General features: G+C 33.9%; 2 protein-coding genes across 5 annotated transcripts; one reads left to right on the top strand and one right to left on the bottom strand.

The window, feature by feature from the left end:
- Positions 1-3,910: 3,910 nt before the first annotated feature.
- LOC112999595 (uncharacterized) lies at positions 3,911-4,935 on the top strand. Its single transcript, XM_026125910.1, has 3 exons — positions 3,911-4,371; positions 4,480-4,699; positions 4,813-4,935. The coding sequence occupies exons 1-3, from the start codon at positions 3,911-3,913 to the stop codon at positions 4,933-4,935; spliced, it is 804 nt and encodes a 267-aa protein (XP_025981695.1).
- A 9,250-nt stretch (positions 4,936-14,185) lies between these two features.
- Positions 14,186-19,331, bottom strand: LOC100792570 (protein LSD1). 4 transcript variants are annotated; one of them, XM_006597858.4, is made up of 7 exons: positions 19,160-19,331; positions 18,755-18,869; positions 18,030-18,146; positions 15,659-15,759; positions 15,055-15,135; positions 14,892-14,969; positions 14,186-14,522 (listed from the first exon to the last, which is right to left on the bottom strand). In XM_006597858.4, the coding sequence occupies exons 2-7, from the start codon at positions 18,864-18,866 to the stop codon at positions 14,481-14,483; spliced, it is 531 nt and encodes a 176-aa protein (XP_006597921.1). In that variant the 5' UTR covers positions 18,867-18,869; positions 19,160-19,331; the 3' UTR covers positions 14,186-14,480. The 4 variants fall into 4 exon arrangements, with proteins under 4 accessions (XP_006597921.1, XP_006597920.1, XP_006597922.1 ...); XM_006597857.4 differs by having other exon boundaries at positions 15,653-15,759; positions 19,160-19,329; XM_006597859.4 differs by having other exon boundaries at positions 14,892-14,963; positions 19,160-19,328.
- Positions 19,332-21,222: the final 1,891 nt, after the last annotated feature.

Here is a 21,222-nt window from a genome sequence, read left to right as displayed (position 1 = left end):
TGATGATTTTACCTTTGTGAGAATTTGAGCCATCCATCATTATAATCATTTGGTGTGTTTTGCCCCATTGATTGCTTGCACAATAGCCTTGGCTTGATTCTTGTTGATGCGTCCTAATTCACATGCATATTTGGAAATGATTAAGGCAATTTTGTTCTTATAAGCTTCTAGCCAAATGGACTTACCTTGAATTAATTCCTTTGATAGCCCTTTTGAGCCTTGTTTCCCTTTCCTTGTTTTGAAGCTCACTACAAGCCTTAAGTGAAAAACCATGATATTACCATATCCTTAAGGAATTTTGGAGCTTTGGAATTGTTTTGGGAATAAGTGTGGGGGGTTTTTGTTTCATTGGACAACTTGTTTTGTTGACTATGCTTCATGATGTATTTTGGGCCATACTTGATGTACATTGTATATTGGTTAAATGTTGGACATGCTGAATGAAATGTTGTTTCTCAAAGGCAAAAAAAAAAAAAAAAAAATTTCGAAAAAAAAAAAAATTCGGAAAGAAAAAAAAAAAAAGAAAAGCAATAAAGTTGAGTGAATAAGATCTTAAATGGCACAAGAATGATGAAACTCTTGGTTCTACTCTTCATGTTTAATTTTTATCCTTACTTCTTTTTATTTTCTTATTTTTTTTCTTAATATGCACTTATTCCCCTTTGCTCCTCTATTCCTTTGGGATTTAGCCACTTATTCCATATTTCTCCATACCTTGTCCTTGGCCCCATTACAACCTTAAAAGACCTTTTGATCCTCATGTGCTTGTGTTTATGGGTTGATTGTCAATTTTAGAATCTTGCCAAGTTTATGTGGTGTTTGCTTTCATGGGTGCTTTGAGGGTAAATAGTAGCCTAGACACTTGAGAGATAGAGTGTATATCTTGTGAGGCTTTATCACTTTTCATTCTTGAGCTGATTAACTATTTTGCCATGATTGGGTTGCTTGGATGATTTTCATGAATGTCTTGACTTTTTGGATCTCCTTATGTTAGATGTTACCCATTCCTTTTATTCCTTGATGTTCATTGAGAAATATGTGAATGTTTTTGTTTGTCTCCCTCTGATATCCTTGGATTTTGTTCTTTGTTTCATTTTGCCCAGGAGTGCAAAAGGCTAAGTATGGGGGGTTTTGATGTGCCATCATTTTCTCCTATTTCTTAACCCTTTTTGCCCCATTTTAAATACTGATTAGTCTTAATTGTCAAATTTATTAGGCAGTTTTATTATTTGGGTCCATTCAGCTAATTTGATGTTTTTAATCTAATTTCAGGAATTAATGAAGCATTGGGTTTGAATCCAGAATTGGGCTTGGGCTTGAATCCAGAATTGAGCTTGGACTTGAAGAGGGCAGACTATTTTATTCTATAAAATTAGATCTTATCTTATCTTATCTTATCTAGATTTGAATTTCTCATCTAGATATTATTTAATCTAGATCTTATCTTATCTTATCTAGATTTGAATTTCTCATCTAGATATTATTTAATCTAGATCTTATCTTATCTTATCTAGATTTGAATTTAATTTATTTATGGGCCTGGATTTAAAACAGATTTGTAAGCTTTGGGACTGAAAAACTATATAACAGCACCAAGGTTCTAGTTTAGGTCTCTCTTCGATTATTCGTTTTTAGTTTTAGTCTCTCTCTCTCTCTCTCTTCTTCTCTCTCCTATTTTCGTTTTTAGTTTTAGGCTTTTCTTAGACATTTTTTTTTGTTTTGCAATTCCAGTTTTGACTTTTCATTTTAGCAATAAAATTTCGTTCTTCAATCTATAATTTTGTTCTCTATTGATTAATGGAAGGCTAGATTTTCTGGTGTTGTTCCTTTTGAGGACGAAGCCCAACTCTCTTTGAGGTTTCGCTTGCAATGTGGTTTCCTGGCAGTTTTCCCTTCACCAGTTATCCCAATTTCGTGAATATTAATCAGTGCACGCTTCGTGTTCGATTAATTGCCTCTGAGCCTAACTTGCGTTCATGCTTAATGGACGAAGGGCTAACTGGTGTATGTGGTGCCTAATCACGTATTGAAAACCCTAAGTTGATTTTCGCTTAGTAAATTGAAATAGGGTTGGATTAAGTGGTTGACTGTTAGGGACGAATTCTCCATAACCCAGGATAAGAGAGTGGCTTCTGAATCAGAGAAAACAACCCGTTTTTAGTATTAGTAGTTTCGTATTCCATTTTATTTGTTCTGCTCTTTAATTACCAAACACCAAAACCCCCCCCCCCCCCCCATCGTTACTGTTACTGTTACTGCAAGTATATTATGAACATTTGGCTTGTCACTGCTCGTTGGGAAACGACCTAGGATCACTTCCTAGTTACTGCATTTTCATGTTTATTTGATTCGAGTACGGCCTCGATCACTTAGACTACGATTGCAATGGGTTTTTTCACTGTGGTCCAAGAACGTCTCTTTGTATTCCCTCCATTTTTCAGTCGTGGTCTCCCTCGTTCTCATCATTAACCCCTCCCTCCACCAGTAGCGAACGTTTCTCGGCATTCATTGGTCATTTCCACTCTTCGCGCTTTTCTCTTCACTCAAGTTCGCATCATGTATGTCATCATTTGAAATTTTTGTGTGTTCGTTTTCATTGTTGCTCTAGGTTCGCATAATGTATGTTATCATTTTCATTTGCAGTCGTTTACGTTATCATTTTTGTTTCAATGTTCATCGCCCTGTTGCGCGAAGGGTTTTGTTTCGTGGTTGTTTTGCGTTTTCGCATTTTTATTTTTCATTTTGGTCTCTATTTTGGTGAACCAATTCGTCGTTTTGCTCTTCATTCATATAAATCGTTGTGATGTGTTGATTAAGGTTTGATGAAGAATGATTTATATTCTCTTGTATTTTTGGGCTTTTATATGTTGAAGGGTTTTGATATAGCATGGATTCATTGTTACTCTATTTTGTGGTCCTTTATTATTTTGATTTATGATGCTCTGTTTTTATACAGGACATTGCATTTTGTTGTGTGATGTGCCTATGTTTGAGTTAGGTTTTTTATTTCCTAATATATGGCATTTTTTGTGGTTTTTGATTGTGTAGAATGGATGTCAAGATAACTTTAATATTGCACCATCGAGGAAGATTCACTCCACGTGCCAGTGATGGAAAGGTTGAATATATAGGTGGAGAATTTGACGTTTGGGAGGATATATCTGCAAATTACATGAACACATTTATCCTATGTGATCTGGTGCAAGCATGTAAGAAGTATAGCAGGATATGAGATTGTTTTTGGTTGATTGATAAGGACTTAGATTTTAATCATAGGTTAAAGAGTTGTACAACAGATGGAGATATATTATACTTAGTGAAGGATGCTTTGAAAAATGAGAATGAGATAAACGTTTATTTTCATCATGAAGTAGATCCAATTCCAGAAGAAGTCTCACTGATGTTGGACTTGAAATGTCATCCAATTCCAGGGGCCAGTAATGAGGATGATTTAGATGATGTACTTGTTGCTGGCCATGAGGAAGGTAAATTTTAATTGATCTCTACTTGGTCCAACATGGTTAGCATAATTTTGAATAATTTTGGAATTTAATGTTTATAATTGATTAATATAATTTATTTGTACTTGGTCACCATTGATGCAGATGTTGGTGGTGGAGAGAAAGTTATTAATGTGGATGTTGGTGGTGGTGAAGAGAGAGATGTTGGTGGTGGTGAAGAGAAAGATGTTGGTAATCCTGATGATGAAGATGACAATGATGAGGATGAATGGTTTATAGACTTCTCTTGTATGAGGAAGGAAGTTGAAGTTGAATATGAAACAGATGGCTATCATTCAGAGGAGCTCAAAAACCCCATTAGTAGTGATGATGAAGATGAGGATGTTCACAAAGTTTATCCTCAATACAATGAAAGTAGTTGATTTGGTGAAATGAAGTTGGAAGTAGTGATGGAGTTTAGTACTCTGGCTGAATTTAAATCTGCCTTGAGGGAGTATAGCATATTCATAGGCAGGGAGTTCAGGTGGAAGAAGAATGATAAACAGAGGGTTAGAGCAAAATGCAAGAAGGCATGTTGTGATTGGGAGATCTACTGTGCAAAGAATGAACACAAAAACTGTTTTCAAATCAAGTCATTTAAACATGAGCATAAATGCTGCAGAGAAATCAAGAACAAACAAGCAAATAGAGAGTGGGTGGTCAGCAAACTTGAGGCCAAACTCAGAATCCAGCCAAGCCTTAAATGTGTTGAAGCTTTGGATTATTTCAAGCAAGAGTTTGGAGTTCACATTGAAGTTACAAAGATGTGGAGAGCCATGAAAAAAGCAAAGCAACTAGTAGAAGGGAGTGAGAGGAAACAATATGCCAAAGTATTTGACTATGCACATGAGTTGTTGAGGAGCAATCCTGGGTCAACAATTAAGATCAACACATTGCCAAGTCCAGAAGGTCCACCACAATTTTAGAGGCTATATATTTGTCTTGTTGGCTGTAAAAAGGGGTTTGTTGCTGGATGTAGACCATTCATAAGTCTAGATGGATGTTTCCTAAAAAGTGCATTTGGAGGAAACTTGCTCTCTATTGTTGGGGTTGATGGCAATAACCACATCTTTGATATTGCTTATGTTGCGGTGGACGTGGATAACAAAGACAATTGGAAATGGTTTTTAACTTTGTTGCATGAAGATCTTGGAGATTACGTACAGAATAGGTGGAATTTCATGTCAGACATGCAAAAGGTATGACGTGAACTGGTTTGCAATTATTATCATAATTTATGGATTTAATTGCAGTTAATGACATAAGTTAGGGACTACTTTGAAATATTTACTAAACTGTTTTATTTTTCCAGGGACTTATTTCATCTTTACAGGAAGTCATGCCCGGTGCACCTCATAGATTTTGTGCCTTGCATCTTTGGAAAAATTTTATTAAGAAATGGAAAAGCAAGGAACTTAAAGGATTAAAGGAATAGTGTGGCAATGTGCAAATTCGACTACCGTTGCTGAGTTTGAAGGCCATATGGTGCATTTGAAGACAATCAACTTGCAAGCTTGGGAATGCTTGAATAAATGGCCCAAGGAAGCATGGACAAAAGCCCATTTCAGTACAATACCCAAAGTGGACAACATATGCAACAACACATGTGAGGTCTTCAATGCCAAGATTCTGCAATATAGAAGCATGGACAAAAGCCCATTTCAGTACAATACCCAAAGTGGACAACATATGCAACAACACATGTGAGGTCTTCAATGCCAAGATTCTGCAGTATAGAAGCAAGCCTATTCTCACCATGCTTGAAGAAATTAGATGTTACATCATGAGAACCATAGCTTCCCACAAGGTTAAACTTTCTGGAAAACCTGGACCTTTATCTCCAGTTCAATACAAAAGACTAGAAAAGGAGATTCATTTTGCCAATCAATGGACTCCAATTTGATGTGGTGATAACATGGGCGTGAGATATGAGGTCCACATGTGGGGGAAAAAGGTTGAGGTCAATTTAGCTTAATGAACATGCACTTGTAGAGTTTGGCAACTAACAGGTTATGTTTTGTACAATTTTTCTTTTTTTCATTTGTAATCTACATGTGTCCTGATTTTACAACCTTGATGTAGGGATGCCATGCCGACATCCCATTACAGCAATAAGTCACAAAGGAGGCAAGCCTAAGGACTTGTGTCATGACTGGCTGTCCATAGAGGCTTATAATAAGACATATCACCATTTTATTCAGCCAGTCCAAGGACCACAATATTGGGCCCAGACACAGTATGCACAACCTGTTCCACCACATAAAAAGGTTCAAAGAGGAAGGCCTAAGAAAAATAGAAGGAGAGATGCAGATGAAGACAATGTCATAGGACATAGGGTAAAGAGGAAATTTCCTGACTTTACATGTGGAAGGTGTGGCCAAACTAATCATAACATCAAAAGCTGCAAAAATATTGGAGTTCCTATTAGGCCAAAGAAATATGTTGCACTACCAACTTCAAATCAGGATGACAACCTACTAGCTCAAGATGAGTAAGCTTTGAATGAGGCTTAAGAAGTTGATGCTCATGTTCAAGAAGGTCCGGTGGAGATTAATTTATCTCAGCCTAATTTTTCACAAGATAGTGACATGGAGTTCATGGTAAATATTTTGTTCTCCTAAGACTAGCCAATTTGTTTCTATATATTACAAGTGTTATTCATGTTTTTCATTTGCATGTAGGTCCCTACACCTATTGTTGATGTTCCACCAGTAGCAAGGTATAAGCTAAACATAAGAAGACCCAAACAAAAGAACATTTCAGACACTTTAATAGTAGACGCACCTGTTGTGGATGGCCCACCAACAGTACCCTTACTTTTTGATGCAATCCTCCCTAGGAATGGACCAATCACTAGAACCATGAGCAAGAGGCTCCAAGAAGATTGGGCTAGAGCTGCTGAAGAAGGCCCTAGGGTTCTCATGAACCTTAGGGTAGATTTCTGAGCCCATGGGCCAAGGTTGGGTCCAATTATCTTTGTACATATTAGACTAGGATGTCATTATATTTGGTCCTTGTATTTAGGGCTCCATATTGTAGGTAGGGTACCCTAGAAATATAGGATTTTTCAGCCCTTGTATTTTAGGGCACCTAGACTAGTTTTTGTATTAGGGGTAGTTTTGTAATTTCACATGCACTAAGTGGATATTTGATGTGTGTGGTTGGAAATAAATTTAATTGAATTGGTAGAAGCCCAATCCAATTAAATTTTAGAGGGGGAGGTGAGCATTTGCTTACTACACCCCATTGCCACATCATATAGTCACACTTTGTGCATGTCCTTCATGCTTTTCATGCCTCATGACACCTAAGCATACTTAGTGGAGAATCTTGGAATTGATCTTGGATTAGTGGGCTGAACCATAACTAAAATTCACTAATCATAATTAGTGAAATTTTGGCTCCAAAGTTTGGCTCCACAAATTCAATTTCAAATTCAAGTGAAATATGAATTTCCCTCCAATTTTGTGTGACACTTAGGCTATAAATAGATGTCATGTGTGTGCATTTTTTTCAACTTTGATCATTTGAATATTAAAATTCAGATTTCAAAGCTCATTTGGAGCACAAAATTTCGTGCTCTTCTCTCCCTCTCCCTTCATTCATCTCCTTCTTCCTCCAAGCTCTTATTCATGGCCTCCTATGGTGGTGAGCTTCTTCTAGACTCATCTTCTCCTTGAAGTGGCGTCTCTTCTCTCTCTTCCTTTTCTATTCTGCTGCCATTCATCTTCCAAGAAGCAAAGGAATCCATTGATGATGAAGATCCTAGGCCTACAAGCTCCAATGGAGCTTGCATCACTTTTCATGCCAACACCAAAGTTCACTAGAAGGAAGGCTGCTGATAAACATTCAGTATAAAAATGAAGAAAAGTGAAGACCCATTTCTTGTTTTATTTTGTTATTAGGATGTGTAGTTGGATATGACTAATTTATATTCAGTAGGTACTAGTTTATGTTGTGTACTTTGGTACTTTAAATTTGAAAGCTTGAACGATTAAACATTATGGTACTTATCTATGAAAGCTTGAGTTATCCATTTTGGTTTATGGTGTGAAAGTTTTATATGGTGTGAAAGCTTGCCCTGCTGAAGGATTGCTTGTAACTAGCATGCACTGGTGCATGCGCGCATCATATGCTTTGGTCTGTGAAATGAAATTATGGTTGGGCCATGTTGGTTCTCTGTTTTAGGAAGTGTCAAATGAAATTTGCTAGCATTTTTCTGCTCAGGTGTTGGAGCTTTTATGCAGGCTTTGGAGCAATTTCTGCTAGCAATTTCCTCTGCATCTATACAATTTCCATGATAGTAAGGAACTATTGATATGGACTAAGACCACTGTTAAACCTTACAACAGCTTGTAGAGTTTGAAAAATAATCACATGATTTAATGTCATGTTTCTTCTCTTTCTCTTATAATTTACACATTATTTTGGAGCTGGAGCTTCATGTATTTGAACTTCGAATTAGAGAGAGAACAAGGAATGACCATTACTTTTAGTGCTTTTTTCTTCCCTGATTGGTTTTTCAATTTCTCAGACATTTGCTACTTCACTAACTTCAAGAAGCTATACAGCTAGAATTATGCGTTTTATTACTTGAACACTTTTGATAAATGGGGTTAATGGACAGTCCGGACTTTGTAAAAAGAAGCATGATGCCTAATCCTTTAGCCCAATCTATTACTTATGAGAAGAAGTGGAGCAAAATAAAATAAAAGGGGGACAAGTTCAATATTTGCAAATATTTTACATATAGTAATTAGAGAAATCGACATGTCTCATGAGTAAGCTATTTGACACATTTTATGTTTTTATGTGTACTCATTTGCTACATTACCATTTTCAAGGGATATTACCTTTTTGTTCTTATATAGCTATTCTTTTCACCAAATAGTATCGAAAACTCAAGGAATTGTCATTTTTGCAATGGTGTATATTATTTAGATTTAGATAATCTTAATAGTAATCACTCGCACATGAAATCTGGCTATGGTGACATGTTAAGTGTGTGAGGTGGCTTTCATGATGTTTCTGATGATTTAATGTCTTGTTTCTTCTCTTTCTCTTATAATGCCCTGATATTAAAGATATGAAAGTGAACATTGAATGGCTTATCTTGAGACTGGAAGAGATACTTGAGGCAAGGAAACTTCTTAATCAATTTGCCATGCTAAAAGGAGAAAAGTATGTCAGCAAAAAGATCATTGAAAGTGTCAAGAGAGAATTGGAACAATGTGAAGCAGAAAAGAAGGCATTGGAAAAAAAGGAGACTGCTTGCAAGAAATCACTGGCCAGAGCACAAGATAAGTCTACCAAGATATATGAAACTATCACAAATGCTAAATCTAAAGTGAGACACTTTGATAATTTCTCTCTGGCGGATGGTTTGCTTTAGTTTTATCATTTCTTCAACCAATTTGTAGGCTTCTTCCATGGTAATGATTTTAGGATAGTTTAATGACTTGTATAGATTTTTTAGATAATTATGCTTTAAACGTATGCTAAAACTACGCTTTATATAGCCACATCTGGTATTTCTAGAGGCACACAAATATATTGCTTCATAGTAGTTAGACATCATGTTGCTAAGGAAACATGGAAAGTCAAATTTTTGCATGATAGTAAGCTAATACAATAGGTTCTTGAAGCAGTCGTTTTGCACTTGAGTTGATAGTCTACGACAAACTTGGTGTTGATCACAACTTGATTGTGGGCTCCTGGTGGAATTTAGATAATAACCATGTATACTGAATGTGTATTTAATAGTAAAGACTTAATTATATTTTAATGAGTTATGAGATTTCGAAGAACAGATTCTGCATGAATGGTGCGTTGAAAGTGACAGTGTTGTCATAAATAACTCCAGGCTTCTTTGTGGTAATGCTTATCTAACCATATATTAATTGGCATGAAATTGTTTCACCTTAATAGTGATCTTAGATTTAAGTTTCGGGTAAACAGGTGTGTTAAATTATTGAAGAGTGAATTTTATAGTCTATAATTGTGACACCCTCTACCCCTCACATATATATTAATAAAGGAATAAAAATTCAATATTAATTAAAAGTATTTTTAAAACATTTTTAAATACAAGCTTTTCAAATGGGTAAAAGGCTCACATTCACTTTCTTCTACATCATATTCAAACTTGTCCAAATAAATAATAAAGTCATCTCGACACAAAGAAGGTCATCTAAGTTTCATACAATTAATATAGAACATATATCCTAATGTCACATTCTATCAGAGCGTGGTGTTCCCGTGTCCTCTAGCATGAGGTTCTTCATAGTCATCCACCTATTCATCTGCTCCCCCGAACACAAAGTTCAAGGTCATCACAGGATCCAAACACAAATAGCAAACCAGGAGTGAGTTATCACATTTCTAACTACTATAGAGAAACAACACAACATATAGTAGCCAAATACAATTTACTTAGCATATCTCACATTATTTCATCACTTTGCCATTCATCAATCACATTTTTCATCCATCAATCACACCTTTCAATCATCAATCACAATACACAGGAATCACACACCCCGATCAAGACATAATAACACATCAATTTCATAATAAACAATTAGCAAGTGTATGCAACAGTTATGCTAAGACTCAAGCTTATATGCAATGTGGTACCATGTTAGTGAAAAACCTCGTCGGACGCCTAGGAGTACATGACAAGACAAACCATACAATAGTAAGTCAAGTCACTCTCACTAGACAATATCATAGGGAGACCAGTCAGGGTTACAATGTTTTGCGAGAATGCTTCAACCATATGGGATCAACATAGGCTTAAAGGAGCACTCAAACCGTGTGACCCCCAAGGCCTACACTCTGAAGAGTCCGTCAGGGCCTCTCCCTCCTGATTCAGGTCCAACCCAGAAAATATTTTAGCACAAAGACTCTATCTATGAACTGTACAAAACACACGAATCCTCAATTGTTCTCAAAATAATTTTAACTCGTCGCCCTTTAAGGGTCTTATCATTAACTCGTCGCTCTTAAAGGGACTTAACATTAACTCGTCGCCCTAAAAGGGACTTAGCATTAACTCGCCGCCCTTGAAGGGACTTATGATCGTGTGATTGTACAATTCATAGTTCACAACTCAATGCACATATATATCTCAATCATATACATACTCAATTTATCACATACACTTAATCCCAATCACAATGGTATAATCTCAATTTAACATGTTATCACACCTCATGAATCATATACACTTTACCTATGAACTATGCAATACACACATCTACTCAATTGTTTTCAAAATCATTTTAACTCGTCGGGTTCCCACAGTGGATCCCATCACAATACTCGTCGCCCTTAAAGGGTTTTACAATTGTGTGATTGCACAGTTCATAGTTCACAACTCAATACACACATTTCATCTCAATACACATGTATTTCATCATCTGTCACATGTTCAATTTATCACATACTCACAGTTTGAATCATCATTTCATAACCTCAACGTAACAATTTATACAAAAGATTTTATCACAACATGGAATGTAAAACCTCTGAAATAGTTCCTCACAATTGTATCAAAATCAATTAATCAAAATCATGGGTTAACACAAAGATATCAAGATCACTCAAGTTTATCAATCAATTCTCATCAAGACATCAATTGGTACATAGAACACAATAATATTGTATTCATAATCATAAAGAAAAATTATAATTCAATAAACATCCCAAAATAAACTCAAATTTAGTTCTCTAAGGATCCCTACACATGTTCATTCTAACCCCCAATTGCGATAAACTCATCCCTTACCTCTGAGCGGACTCACGTGTCTTCAGCTAGCGATAGTAACATTTCTAGCGATTCCCTAAGATTCCTTCAGTTATTCATTCGACTGCTCCGATAGAATTCCCAAACTTCAGAGAGACGGAGAAGAGATTGAAACCTCCACTTGTACTGTCTTCATGTGATTCCTTTTTCTCCCTCCACGAATCTTATCTCGAAAATCCCAAAGGTGTAAGTGTGCGCAATTGAATTTCGAACAACATATCCAAATTTAATGAAAATCCAACGGTTAACGAATTCGGTATCATAGTTTTACCGAGACAGTTTTGGGTTTCTGCGGGAAAATAAAAGGCTACAATGCGAAGGGTTTTCCTCTAAGCTCAGACATAATATCAAAATTCCCAACGGTGAGAATGTTTGGAATTGGGTTTCGAACGTGGTGTTCAAATTTCACGACGATCCAACGGTGAATGAGCCCGAGATCGTCGTTTTTCTAAGACAGGTTTGGTGAGCTGCGGGAAAAAGAAAGAGTTTTGAGAGGAGAAGGGGAAAAACGAAAATGAGGCCAAAAGGCATCTGACTTAACATAACTATTTATACCTAGGATACTCACCTATTATTTACTCTATATTTATTTATTTATTTATTTATTTATTTTATAAAAACAAACTCTATTTTATTTTCTATCAAACAAATAAATGAAATACCCTTTTTATTTTTTTCTCAAATCATTATTTTAATTAACAATTATATCTCCTTATTTATTTATTTATAAAATCTCATCATTTTTCTAAAACTTTATTTATTTATAAATAACAATCCTTTTTAATCTAGATTACAAGAATTGGGATGTTACAATAATAGTCTTATCTGATTTGAGCAAGATTGATTCTTGTATAAAAGAAAATACTTATCTAATGGTGATTAAGGAATAGCAAATTGGAAGAGGATTTTCCCTTTTGTCTGTTATTGTTATTGATGTGATTTCTGATACGCAGGTGAAGGACCCATATCACATGCACAACCATATACCACGCCTTCAATAACAGTATTTAGTATTTACAGAAAAATAAATATGATATGACTAGTGACTTCATGCAAAATCTGCATGATTGAAAATGGAATCAGAAATAATGATGTAAATTCTAAAGAGAAATTTTCCAATTTGGAATAAAAAAACAATGTTAAATTCATTTTAATCGCATCACAATTCACAACTAAAATGTGGATGAAGCCAAATTAACTCAAATTTCTACTAGTTGTCAATAAAAAATGCCAAGAAGCATTATAAGCAGAAAATATGGCAATTACTCTGTTGTACCACATCTGACAACAGTAGACACCAACAATTAACAATTTAATAGAATATCACTGGTCTTAATCCTAACTTAATCTTTATATTTTTCTGTCAATGCATAGCAGGCCAATGAGACGCATATAGCTTATCAACACGCACATAACACATAAGAGTAGAGGTAAGGAGGCAAGGTGAAGAGGTGGCAAAAAGCCAGAAGCAATAGAAGTTGCACTTATAACACATAAATGAATATGTTTAGATAATGATAAATAAATAAAAATAAAATTATATTTAATTGAAGTGGATTTAGGTGAATTGATTAAACTAGATTTTTTTCTCCTTTAATTAGCAAACATCAACACAATCAACACCAGAAAAGTATAACCAATTATATGATATTTGATCAAGTTGAGCATCATTCTATTGTTCTGCAAAGTAATTGACAGTAGATAGACCCAAATCAAATTTCAAATGAAAAACTTGAGGAATTGCAAAGTAGCTGACAATAGTAACAAAAATTGGAGGAACTTCATTCACAATATTTATTCACCAAAACAACACTTATAATATCAGAAGATACTTTTACAATTTTTTCCTAAAATATATTTCCCCTAAAACTAACATTATAGTTAAAATTGAAAAACCTAACAACACAATGCTTGTTAAATTTCTCATTTTCTTTTGCAATGCTTCAATTTGTAGGTTCAAATCAGTCACTATCATTGATTCTCTTGTGATAGAAGAAAAATTAGAAATTTGGTTTTCTTCTTCAACCCATTGAAAAAATTGACAGTTGTCCGGGTCTGTTTGGGACAATGCACAAGTATAGAATAACCTTCCTGGATTCCTCCTTATTCTTGCAGTTCGAATAGCTGCACGTCTTCTATGGTGGCATTGGCGAATGGTTCTATCAGAAAATGCAGAAGAGCTGCCACTTGCAGACATGGAAAAATCAAAGCCCACTAGGAAGAAGATGGAGTGGGGGGAGAAAAAAGATAGAGTAAGGGGGACAAATAAGACCAAGGAGAAACACACACACTTAAGACTTCATCATGTTAGAATTAAGAGGAGAGAAGCTTTAGAAACCCTAATTTGAGGAAAAAGAAGCAAGTGAAGAAGAAAATATTTGACTACTTTTTAAATTTTGCATCAAAGTCCAGTCTATGTGTCACAATCTGAGACAATTTATCACATTGCATAGTCTATGTGACATTAAATTGTCAATAATGCACCTCACTAATAGCGTTACTTTTAAATTTAACAACAATAATTATTTTGTAAAACATATGCAAAAGTAGAAACTATTTTTTACATTTCAAAAAGATAAGGACTAATTTACAAAAGGAATCAAAAGTCAAGGACCAAAATGTCTATTTACTCCATTAATTTATCCAAAAGTTGATTTTTAACTTGTGTACAAGTTAATTTTAACAAAAGGAAAAAAAAAATCTCATTTTTCTTTCTAATTTTCTTCTCCTATAAGTACTTCATTACTCATACTTAATGTTCAAGCAGGTCGATATTGTATTTCTGCGCCAGTTGACTCTAGGCACCTTATCAGGTTATATGCTTGCATAATAAAACTATTATTAACACATCTGAATATACGAATCAAGTCACCAAAGAAGAGGAAACAAATGTGCATCTACGACTTGTAATTCGAGATGTGAAAAACCCTGTGATCCAACTACAGCAAAAAGAGGACCTAGGCAATTGCACAAATGACAAGTTTTGTGCCCTTTCCACTTGTCCTCGTATTCATATACGTAAATTAAATCAGTCTAAATGTCGTTTAGAACAAAAATATTTTTAACTTCTATGCTGCAAAGTCACATATACGAACAATATCTTTGAGCACCAGCAGCTGATGAATCAAATAATGTTCTCTTTACACTTGTATAACATGATAATGTGACAAGTATCATTTCTTCTCTGTTGTAACGCCCACAACAACATTGCTCACCTGACATCAAATTCTTACCAGTGAGAAAATCTTGCTTTGCTAAAAATCACAGAAAAATTAGTGAAATAAAGTAAAAAAAAATTATAAGCTAAAGAATATTTTTAGTCCCTAAACACACTATTTTTTTTTTCATTAGTCTATTTAAATTACTTATTTTTAATTCTTAAAAATTATAAATAAATAAAAAGTGTTTCCAGTCACCAGCAAGGGATTAAAAAATTAGTGTTCTTGTCATATATAAGAATTAAAAATAAATAAAATTTAAGTAGGGATTAAAAAAAAAGAGACTTCGTATTTTCATTGACTAAAACATACTTAAGTCAAACATGCATCCAAAACTAGCCAAAAAGCAAAAGATGTAGTAATTACCAATTTCCCACTCGAATCAACAGACATGGGATTTTCTACTACGACAGTTTGGCTCTGAGAATGAGGCATTGACTGCAGCTAATAAAATGACGTATCAGGTATCATAACAAGAATGCAACAATTGCTCTAACAGAATCACCAAAAGAAAAGGAGAAAGGCATACCGATGAAGTAGAAGATACTGTTCCAGAGTTGGCTGTTCCATTTGGTCTCTGTACAGGAATTGGAAGCCTTCCATTCGTCATCTACAGAAGAAGCAGAACCCATTAAATGGTAGAAAAACTTAGTCAGAAAAGTTACATAAAATGCAAAACATTTGCATCATATTTCAAGATTTTCATGTCATTTATAACATGTAAAAGGCGCAGAAATCCGAACTTGTGTCCAATGTTGAATCAGATAACAGCCCCTAGGAAGGAAAGATGTTTTGGAGTTTGAACAACAAATTTAACTAGAGCTTCTGGGTTCTCAAAACAATTTTCAGTGATAAGAGGATATATCAGATTTAAAATTCCAAATATAGTCAAATAATTACACTCATATTACTTTACAAATCCAATCAACCACAAATTTCTAGCTACAAATTTATCACATAAGGATTCTGATTCACGTTGCAACAGAAAGCCACCTAAATTTACAGCAAAATGAACCCCAAATCATGTGACAAAACTCATGTCAATTTAATTTTAAGAGTTCTAACGCATTTGTAAAAATAGAAAGTGAACATGCAACACATTAATCATTCTATTAATGTATACTTACACTGACATTAGTAATATAGCGACAAATTGCACATTTTACTGAGGAAGCTCCATAAGGATACATGAGTGTTGTCCGGCAGTTCGTACAATGAATGACTTGATTAGATTCTTTTTGATGAAGACACAGCCCATCAACAATAAATCAGTAAAATATTTAAGCAAATTAATAAGCAAAAAATATTACAGTAAAACAAGGAATTCATCATTGGAAAGACATAAGATAAAGAAAATGAAACCTATTAAATGACACATCAAACACCCAACATCCTGTAGTTTATGCAGTAGAATTTTGTGCATAAAATAACCTTATTACAGAGCTCTGTCAATTGATGACAGCATTCACCAATACAAACTGTCTTGAAGGATAAAATACAAAATCAAATTAACATTAATCCAGGTTTTGGGTCATGTTTATATTCAACTGAATCTGGATGTCACTCTAGTTTTGTGATTTTCAGGTTGTGAACTAACTTGACATTATTTGTTGATTTGTTTTGTTTGACTTTATTTTTTATTATAAATAAAGGTTTATTAAGAGAGAAAAGAGAGGTACAAAAAGGATAAGAAATCCTCAAGGAATAAAAGGGAAAAAACAAGAATTAAGAACAAGAAACATGTGACACATGTCAATCTACCTGAAGATCTGAAAAAGACACCTCCTAGCAGAACACCACAAAGAAGCTAGTCAGCTAGATGAACTGCTCGATCCCAAATGCACTCAAAGAGGCGATTGATGATGAAGAGATAGCTGGCCTTGGAAATGAAGATTGATGATAGATATTAGCATTGTATTTGATTTTGAATATTTAGTTGACCACTTTTATTTTGTCATTGACAATTGACAATTTGGCATGCATTTGGTTATAAAACTCTTTTTGTATATGTTATTAATATGTTTTAATCATTAACTATGAATGTTTTTAATTTCAGGTACATTTTAGGATTCAAAATAGCAGTAGCTCTGCTATCTGCTATCCCGCTTTAGCGTTTTTGGGGAGCAGCCACTCCACACCACTATTTGGGACTAACTAATATGCTTACAGGGTAGTTGGTTCTTGACAAATATTACAACTGTTGATAGACCTTTTTCATTTTCATGGTCTGCATGCAGCAAGCAATTCCATGCATTGAGCTAATTTGGATCATTAATTTAATTTGGATGAAATATTACTCAAAGAAGAATGTAAATATGCATGGTAGTACTGTTGACCTCAATTTATACAGTTTACTTTATAGCTTATAGCATCAGCTCTATATCAAAGCTAGCACAAACTATTTTTTCCTTGTCAGCTGAGCATTTTCCTAGTACTAAGGAGTCAGTACTATCATAAATAGTTTCCAAAAAGGAGAATATAAAAAATTAAGGTTCTAAAGTTGGAAACAATGCATGTTTGACCAGAATTATTACTGTTAGGTTCTAAAAAGTGATAAGGGCATGGGAAGAGTTGGCTTAGCTAAGGAAATTGAGAATTGCAAGGGTTTAAATCCGGCATTAGGTCTTCCCTAAGACAGTTGATCATAATTATTTGTTTAATAACAACATATGTGGTTGTGGCATTTCATTAATGTTTTATGAAATTTATTAAATAGAATTTTGACCAGAAAGTTGGGAATGATCAGAAGAAAATTATAATCTTATGATAGTTACAAATCAAAAAGAAAGCTGTGGAGAACCACAAGGTTTGCATTCAAGTTTGTTCATTTTCCTGCTACCTAGATATGGTTTGCTGGATATTTTTTGTGTTTACAATTTGTACTAGATAAAGATATAAAAACCATTCATGAGCGTTTACTAAACTCATTAGGCTTTTAGGAGAATTGGTAGTTGACATGTATCAGAGTCTTTATGCAAAATTAGTCAAGGGTTCAATTATTGTCACTCCCACTCTTCTAAATAAAATAAACTGAATTTCAGCACAAGGTAGAGACTAGAGAGTGGGCTTGTACAATGTCCAAACTTTAAGCCCAAAGGGTTGTTGCATGAAGAGATGCTTAAAGATATAAAAGTCATTCATGATCCTTCACCAAACAGCCTATTCTTTTAGTAACGAATACATTTTCAAATATGTGCACAAACAGTTGGTTTACATTCTTGAGTTCATTTCAAATCAACATATGGCCTATTCCAACAGCAAGGTAATGAGGAAAGGAAAAAAGGATCCCCTCACTGCTCCCCTGCTGAATCCAATACCAGGATTTGGGATCACCATCAATGAATTAAGCATATTTCATGATCAAGAAAACCACCAAAACATCACTACTGTTACAGTTTATAAATGTAAATAGTTTGTCAAGCAAATCAGCATTTAGTAGAGCAAAATAAATATTGAGCTAATAAGCTTCACAAATCTGGCAACAGAGAAATATATGGTAGGTACCTAGTACTGGTACAAGGTTAATAGTGTGACAGCAGGAACATCTCACACTTGTAGCACCACGTGTGTACATTAGCAATGTCGTACAGCCTCCACAATAAAGTTGTGACATGTCCATTCCTGCACGGGCAACATGAAATTAAAGGTTCCCCCAGATGTAACCATTTAGTTAAAGTCCAATACATGTTAATGAATACTTAATCAAGCTGAATGCATAGTTTCTTATCAGTTTATCTCTGTCTCCAGCTCTCTCCACACACACACACACAGAGTATCTTTTAAAATAATATGCCAATGTTAGCTACACACACAATTTCTTGATTTTTTTTATCTTAATAAAAGCATATAGCTAACATTTCTATTGATTTTTCATCATCATTGATCTTCAATCTCTTGAAGAATTTATTAAAAAAGCATAATCGTAGTCAAACAGAAGAAAAAATGCAGCCAAGTTGTGATACGATGGATGCCATAACAAATGCATATCGGCATCCAATTCAAGCACAGTAGCATTTCATCACCAATGCTAAAGTATCCATGCATGAGAGATATAAAATAAAGTAATTTTATCATTTAGTTAATCAATTACCTACTATTCCACACCTAAGATGGCTTACACTTACACCACTCAATCCAAGTGTGAACTGTGAAACTAATCCAACAAACTAAACATGGAGCAAGAAAGTTTCTCAAATCTTGATTAAAAAAAAACAACGAAAGGGACGTACCAGGAGGAGGAACAGAGGTAACGGTGTTGCACAATGCACAGCAAACATTGGTTGCTCCTCTAGGGTAAACCAAGATGTTCCTACACCCATTACACACAAGTTGGCTTCCCATAAACTGCAAAGTCACAAACACACACATTAGCAACATTTTTAACATCTCAGTGCCACATAATCTTACACAATTCCAATCCCAAACCCATAAAACAGAGAATTCATAACAAGATATATGCCCTGCCCTGAAATTTTTAATCTTTGCATATTCAAACAAATCAAAAACTCTCTCAAACCATAAAAACCTCACCCAGAAACCCCAAGAAATAATAATAATAATAATGATAAAATTGAAAGAAATTTGGCGGAAATGTGAAAGAAACTGAGAAGAATCGAAGAATAAGAAAATCATACCTGGGGTGTAGTGAATTGAGAAAATGGAAGAGGAATCGATAGAGATTAGAATGTGTGAACTGAACGAAACGAAACCTCGCTCGCGGCTATACCAATATTTTGATTTGGCCTTCAAATTCAAGTCTGCTTATAATAACTTCCTTCCTTCCTTGAATACGCGGATTACGAAACTTCACCGCGTTCCAACCTTTTTATTTTATGCCTTCTAATTAACCCAAATTATTTATTGATTAATTTGAATTTAGTTTAAGGTAAAAATATGAGTTTTTTTTTCTATAGAAATTCGAATTTTTAGTCTTTTTAGAACCATTTGATCATTTTTGGTCTTTTTAATATTAATTTTCAAATGCACCGCTTTTAATATTTTATATAGATAATGTTTTAAAGAAGAACGAAGAACATATTTTATCATTAAATTTACATACACTTCCACTTCATTTTTTTTTCTTTATATTTTGTCGATTGTTCGCTTATAAAAAAAATACTTTGGAATTTAATTTACTGAAGTATATATTGTGAATAAGATCTTAATATATATATAGTTATGGTAAATTATTATAAGAAAAGTCTAATAAAATCTTAGCTTAAATTGAAAAGATTAAAAAATATAATAAATATTTTAAATATAAAAAATTTGAAGTTAACATTTAAAAAAATGTTTCTTCAAGTAGCATCTCAAAAAATATTAAAAGTTATAAAAAAAAACGTTTCTTTAGATAAAATTACTTTTTTTAATTATTGATTGAAGTATCCACTTCTGGAGACCATGAGTCTGGGATTATAATCTCTATCGGGAAGTCGCATAAGGTAAGTGATTAAGCATTTGTAGTTTAGTATTTTTTTTCATTCTTAGTAGCTTATTTGACCTCTTGTTGACTCTTATTTTTTTACCTTAACTCAGTTTTGGTCTTAGACAAATGATTGAACTCAACTGATATTTGTGGCTTATTTTCGGATTTTTGTGTTTACTTGACATATCCGCCTTGTGTAGGGTCTATAGGACACTACAAAACTCCAAATGCAGTGTGTGAGTAGTCCCTAGAAAGCTAAGAAAAATATCTTTTTCATGATTATAATTATGTTTAGGATTGAAAATGGATTAGATTATGGATTCATTTCCTAATTTCAAAATTTAATCACAGATTATTTGGATGATTTTCCAACCTAATTTGTGATCTCAAACAATTTAGGGATTGATTTGATTGAATTATCTATAATGCATTTGATTGAACTTTCACACTCTGAACATCATTTGTAATAAGTGTGATGATTCGATTTACATTGGTTTGGTGAATTGAATTTATGCTATTAAACTTGATTTGTATTCTGTTTTGTTTTGTTCTGTTCATCTTTGTTTTGTGTTTTCACATTCCTTTACATTTGCCTACAAACTATTCATCAAAATTCTCTTTGCTGTTTATAAGTGAATTGAAGTAGGAACCAAAATGAATTGGATCTTTGAGTTGACCTAGGTTAATCCTATATTATAGAATTTCCTAGTTTTATTTGTTTAGGAGCGATTTGACAATCGTTATCAATAAGTATTTTCCTTTCAATGGGGTTTATTTCATATCCAAGGTCAGGATTTGAATCATGAACAACTTGATATTGTATTCTCACTAAGGTAGCTTAAAAACACCATTTTTTTTTTAAAAAAATAACCATAACTAGTAATAAAACTATAATCAATTTCATAGAAATGATTATTTCAAATAACTTATTTGTATAGTTATAGTTAAAAAAACTTAGTTATTTAAAAATGGTTATTTCAAATAACTTATTTTTATTCATTCATAGTCGATTATATAACTAATTTTAGATATAGCTTGTTACATAACTAAGGCTTAAATATATTCGAGATCTCCAAAAAATATCTAAATTTAGCAATAGATCCCTAAAAAAAATTTGCTTCTCATTCGGTCCCTAAAACTTCAAAAGTTTTATGGGAAATCCCTGTCATTAGTCTCCATCCAAAATGTAATGATGCGTCTGTTAGTTGGACACGTCAGCAATACACGTGTGGAGTCACGTCAAAGGTATCTTTGACATGGTGTGCCACATGG

Source organism: Glycine max, chromosome 15 (genome assembly GCF_000004515.6).
Source record: "Glycine max cultivar Williams 82 chromosome 15, Glycine_max_v4.0, whole genome shotgun sequence".
NCBI classification, from domain to species: Eukaryota; Viridiplantae; Streptophyta; class Magnoliopsida; order Fabales; family Fabaceae; genus Glycine; species Glycine max.
The sequence above is the reverse complement of the archived record's forward strand: the minus strand, read 5'-3'. Positions and strand labels throughout refer to the sequence as shown.

What these genes read in the sequence shown, in the direction of transcription:
- LOC100792570 (XM_006597857.4), bottom strand. Translation starts at nt 18,866, where the DNA reads ATGGGAAGCCAACTTGTGTGTAATGGGTGTAGGAACATCTTGGTTTAC. An exon ending in TACCTCTGTTCCTCCTCCTG is followed by an intron (nt 18,147 to 18,754) that starts GTACGTCCCTTT and finishes TTGCCCGTGCAG; the next exon opens with GAATGGACATGTCACAACTT. An exon ending in TTGATTCGAGTGGGAAATTG is followed by an intron (nt 14,523 to 14,891) that starts GTAATTACTACA and finishes ATTTGATGTCAG; the next exon opens with GTGAGCAATGTTGTTGTGGG.
- LOC112999595 (XM_026125910.1), top strand. Translation starts at nt 3,911, where the DNA reads ATGGAGTTTAGTACTCTGGCTGAATTTAAATCTGCCTTGAGGGAGTAT. An exon ending in TTGTTGAGGAGCAATCCTGG is followed by an intron (nt 4,372 to 4,479) that starts GTCAACAATTAA and finishes TGCTGGATGTAG; the next exon opens with ACCATTCATAAGTCTAGATG. An exon ending in TCATGTCAGACATGCAAAAG is followed by an intron (nt 4,700 to 4,812) that starts GTATGACGTGAA and finishes TTATTTTTCCAG; the next exon opens with GGACTTATTTCATCTTTACA.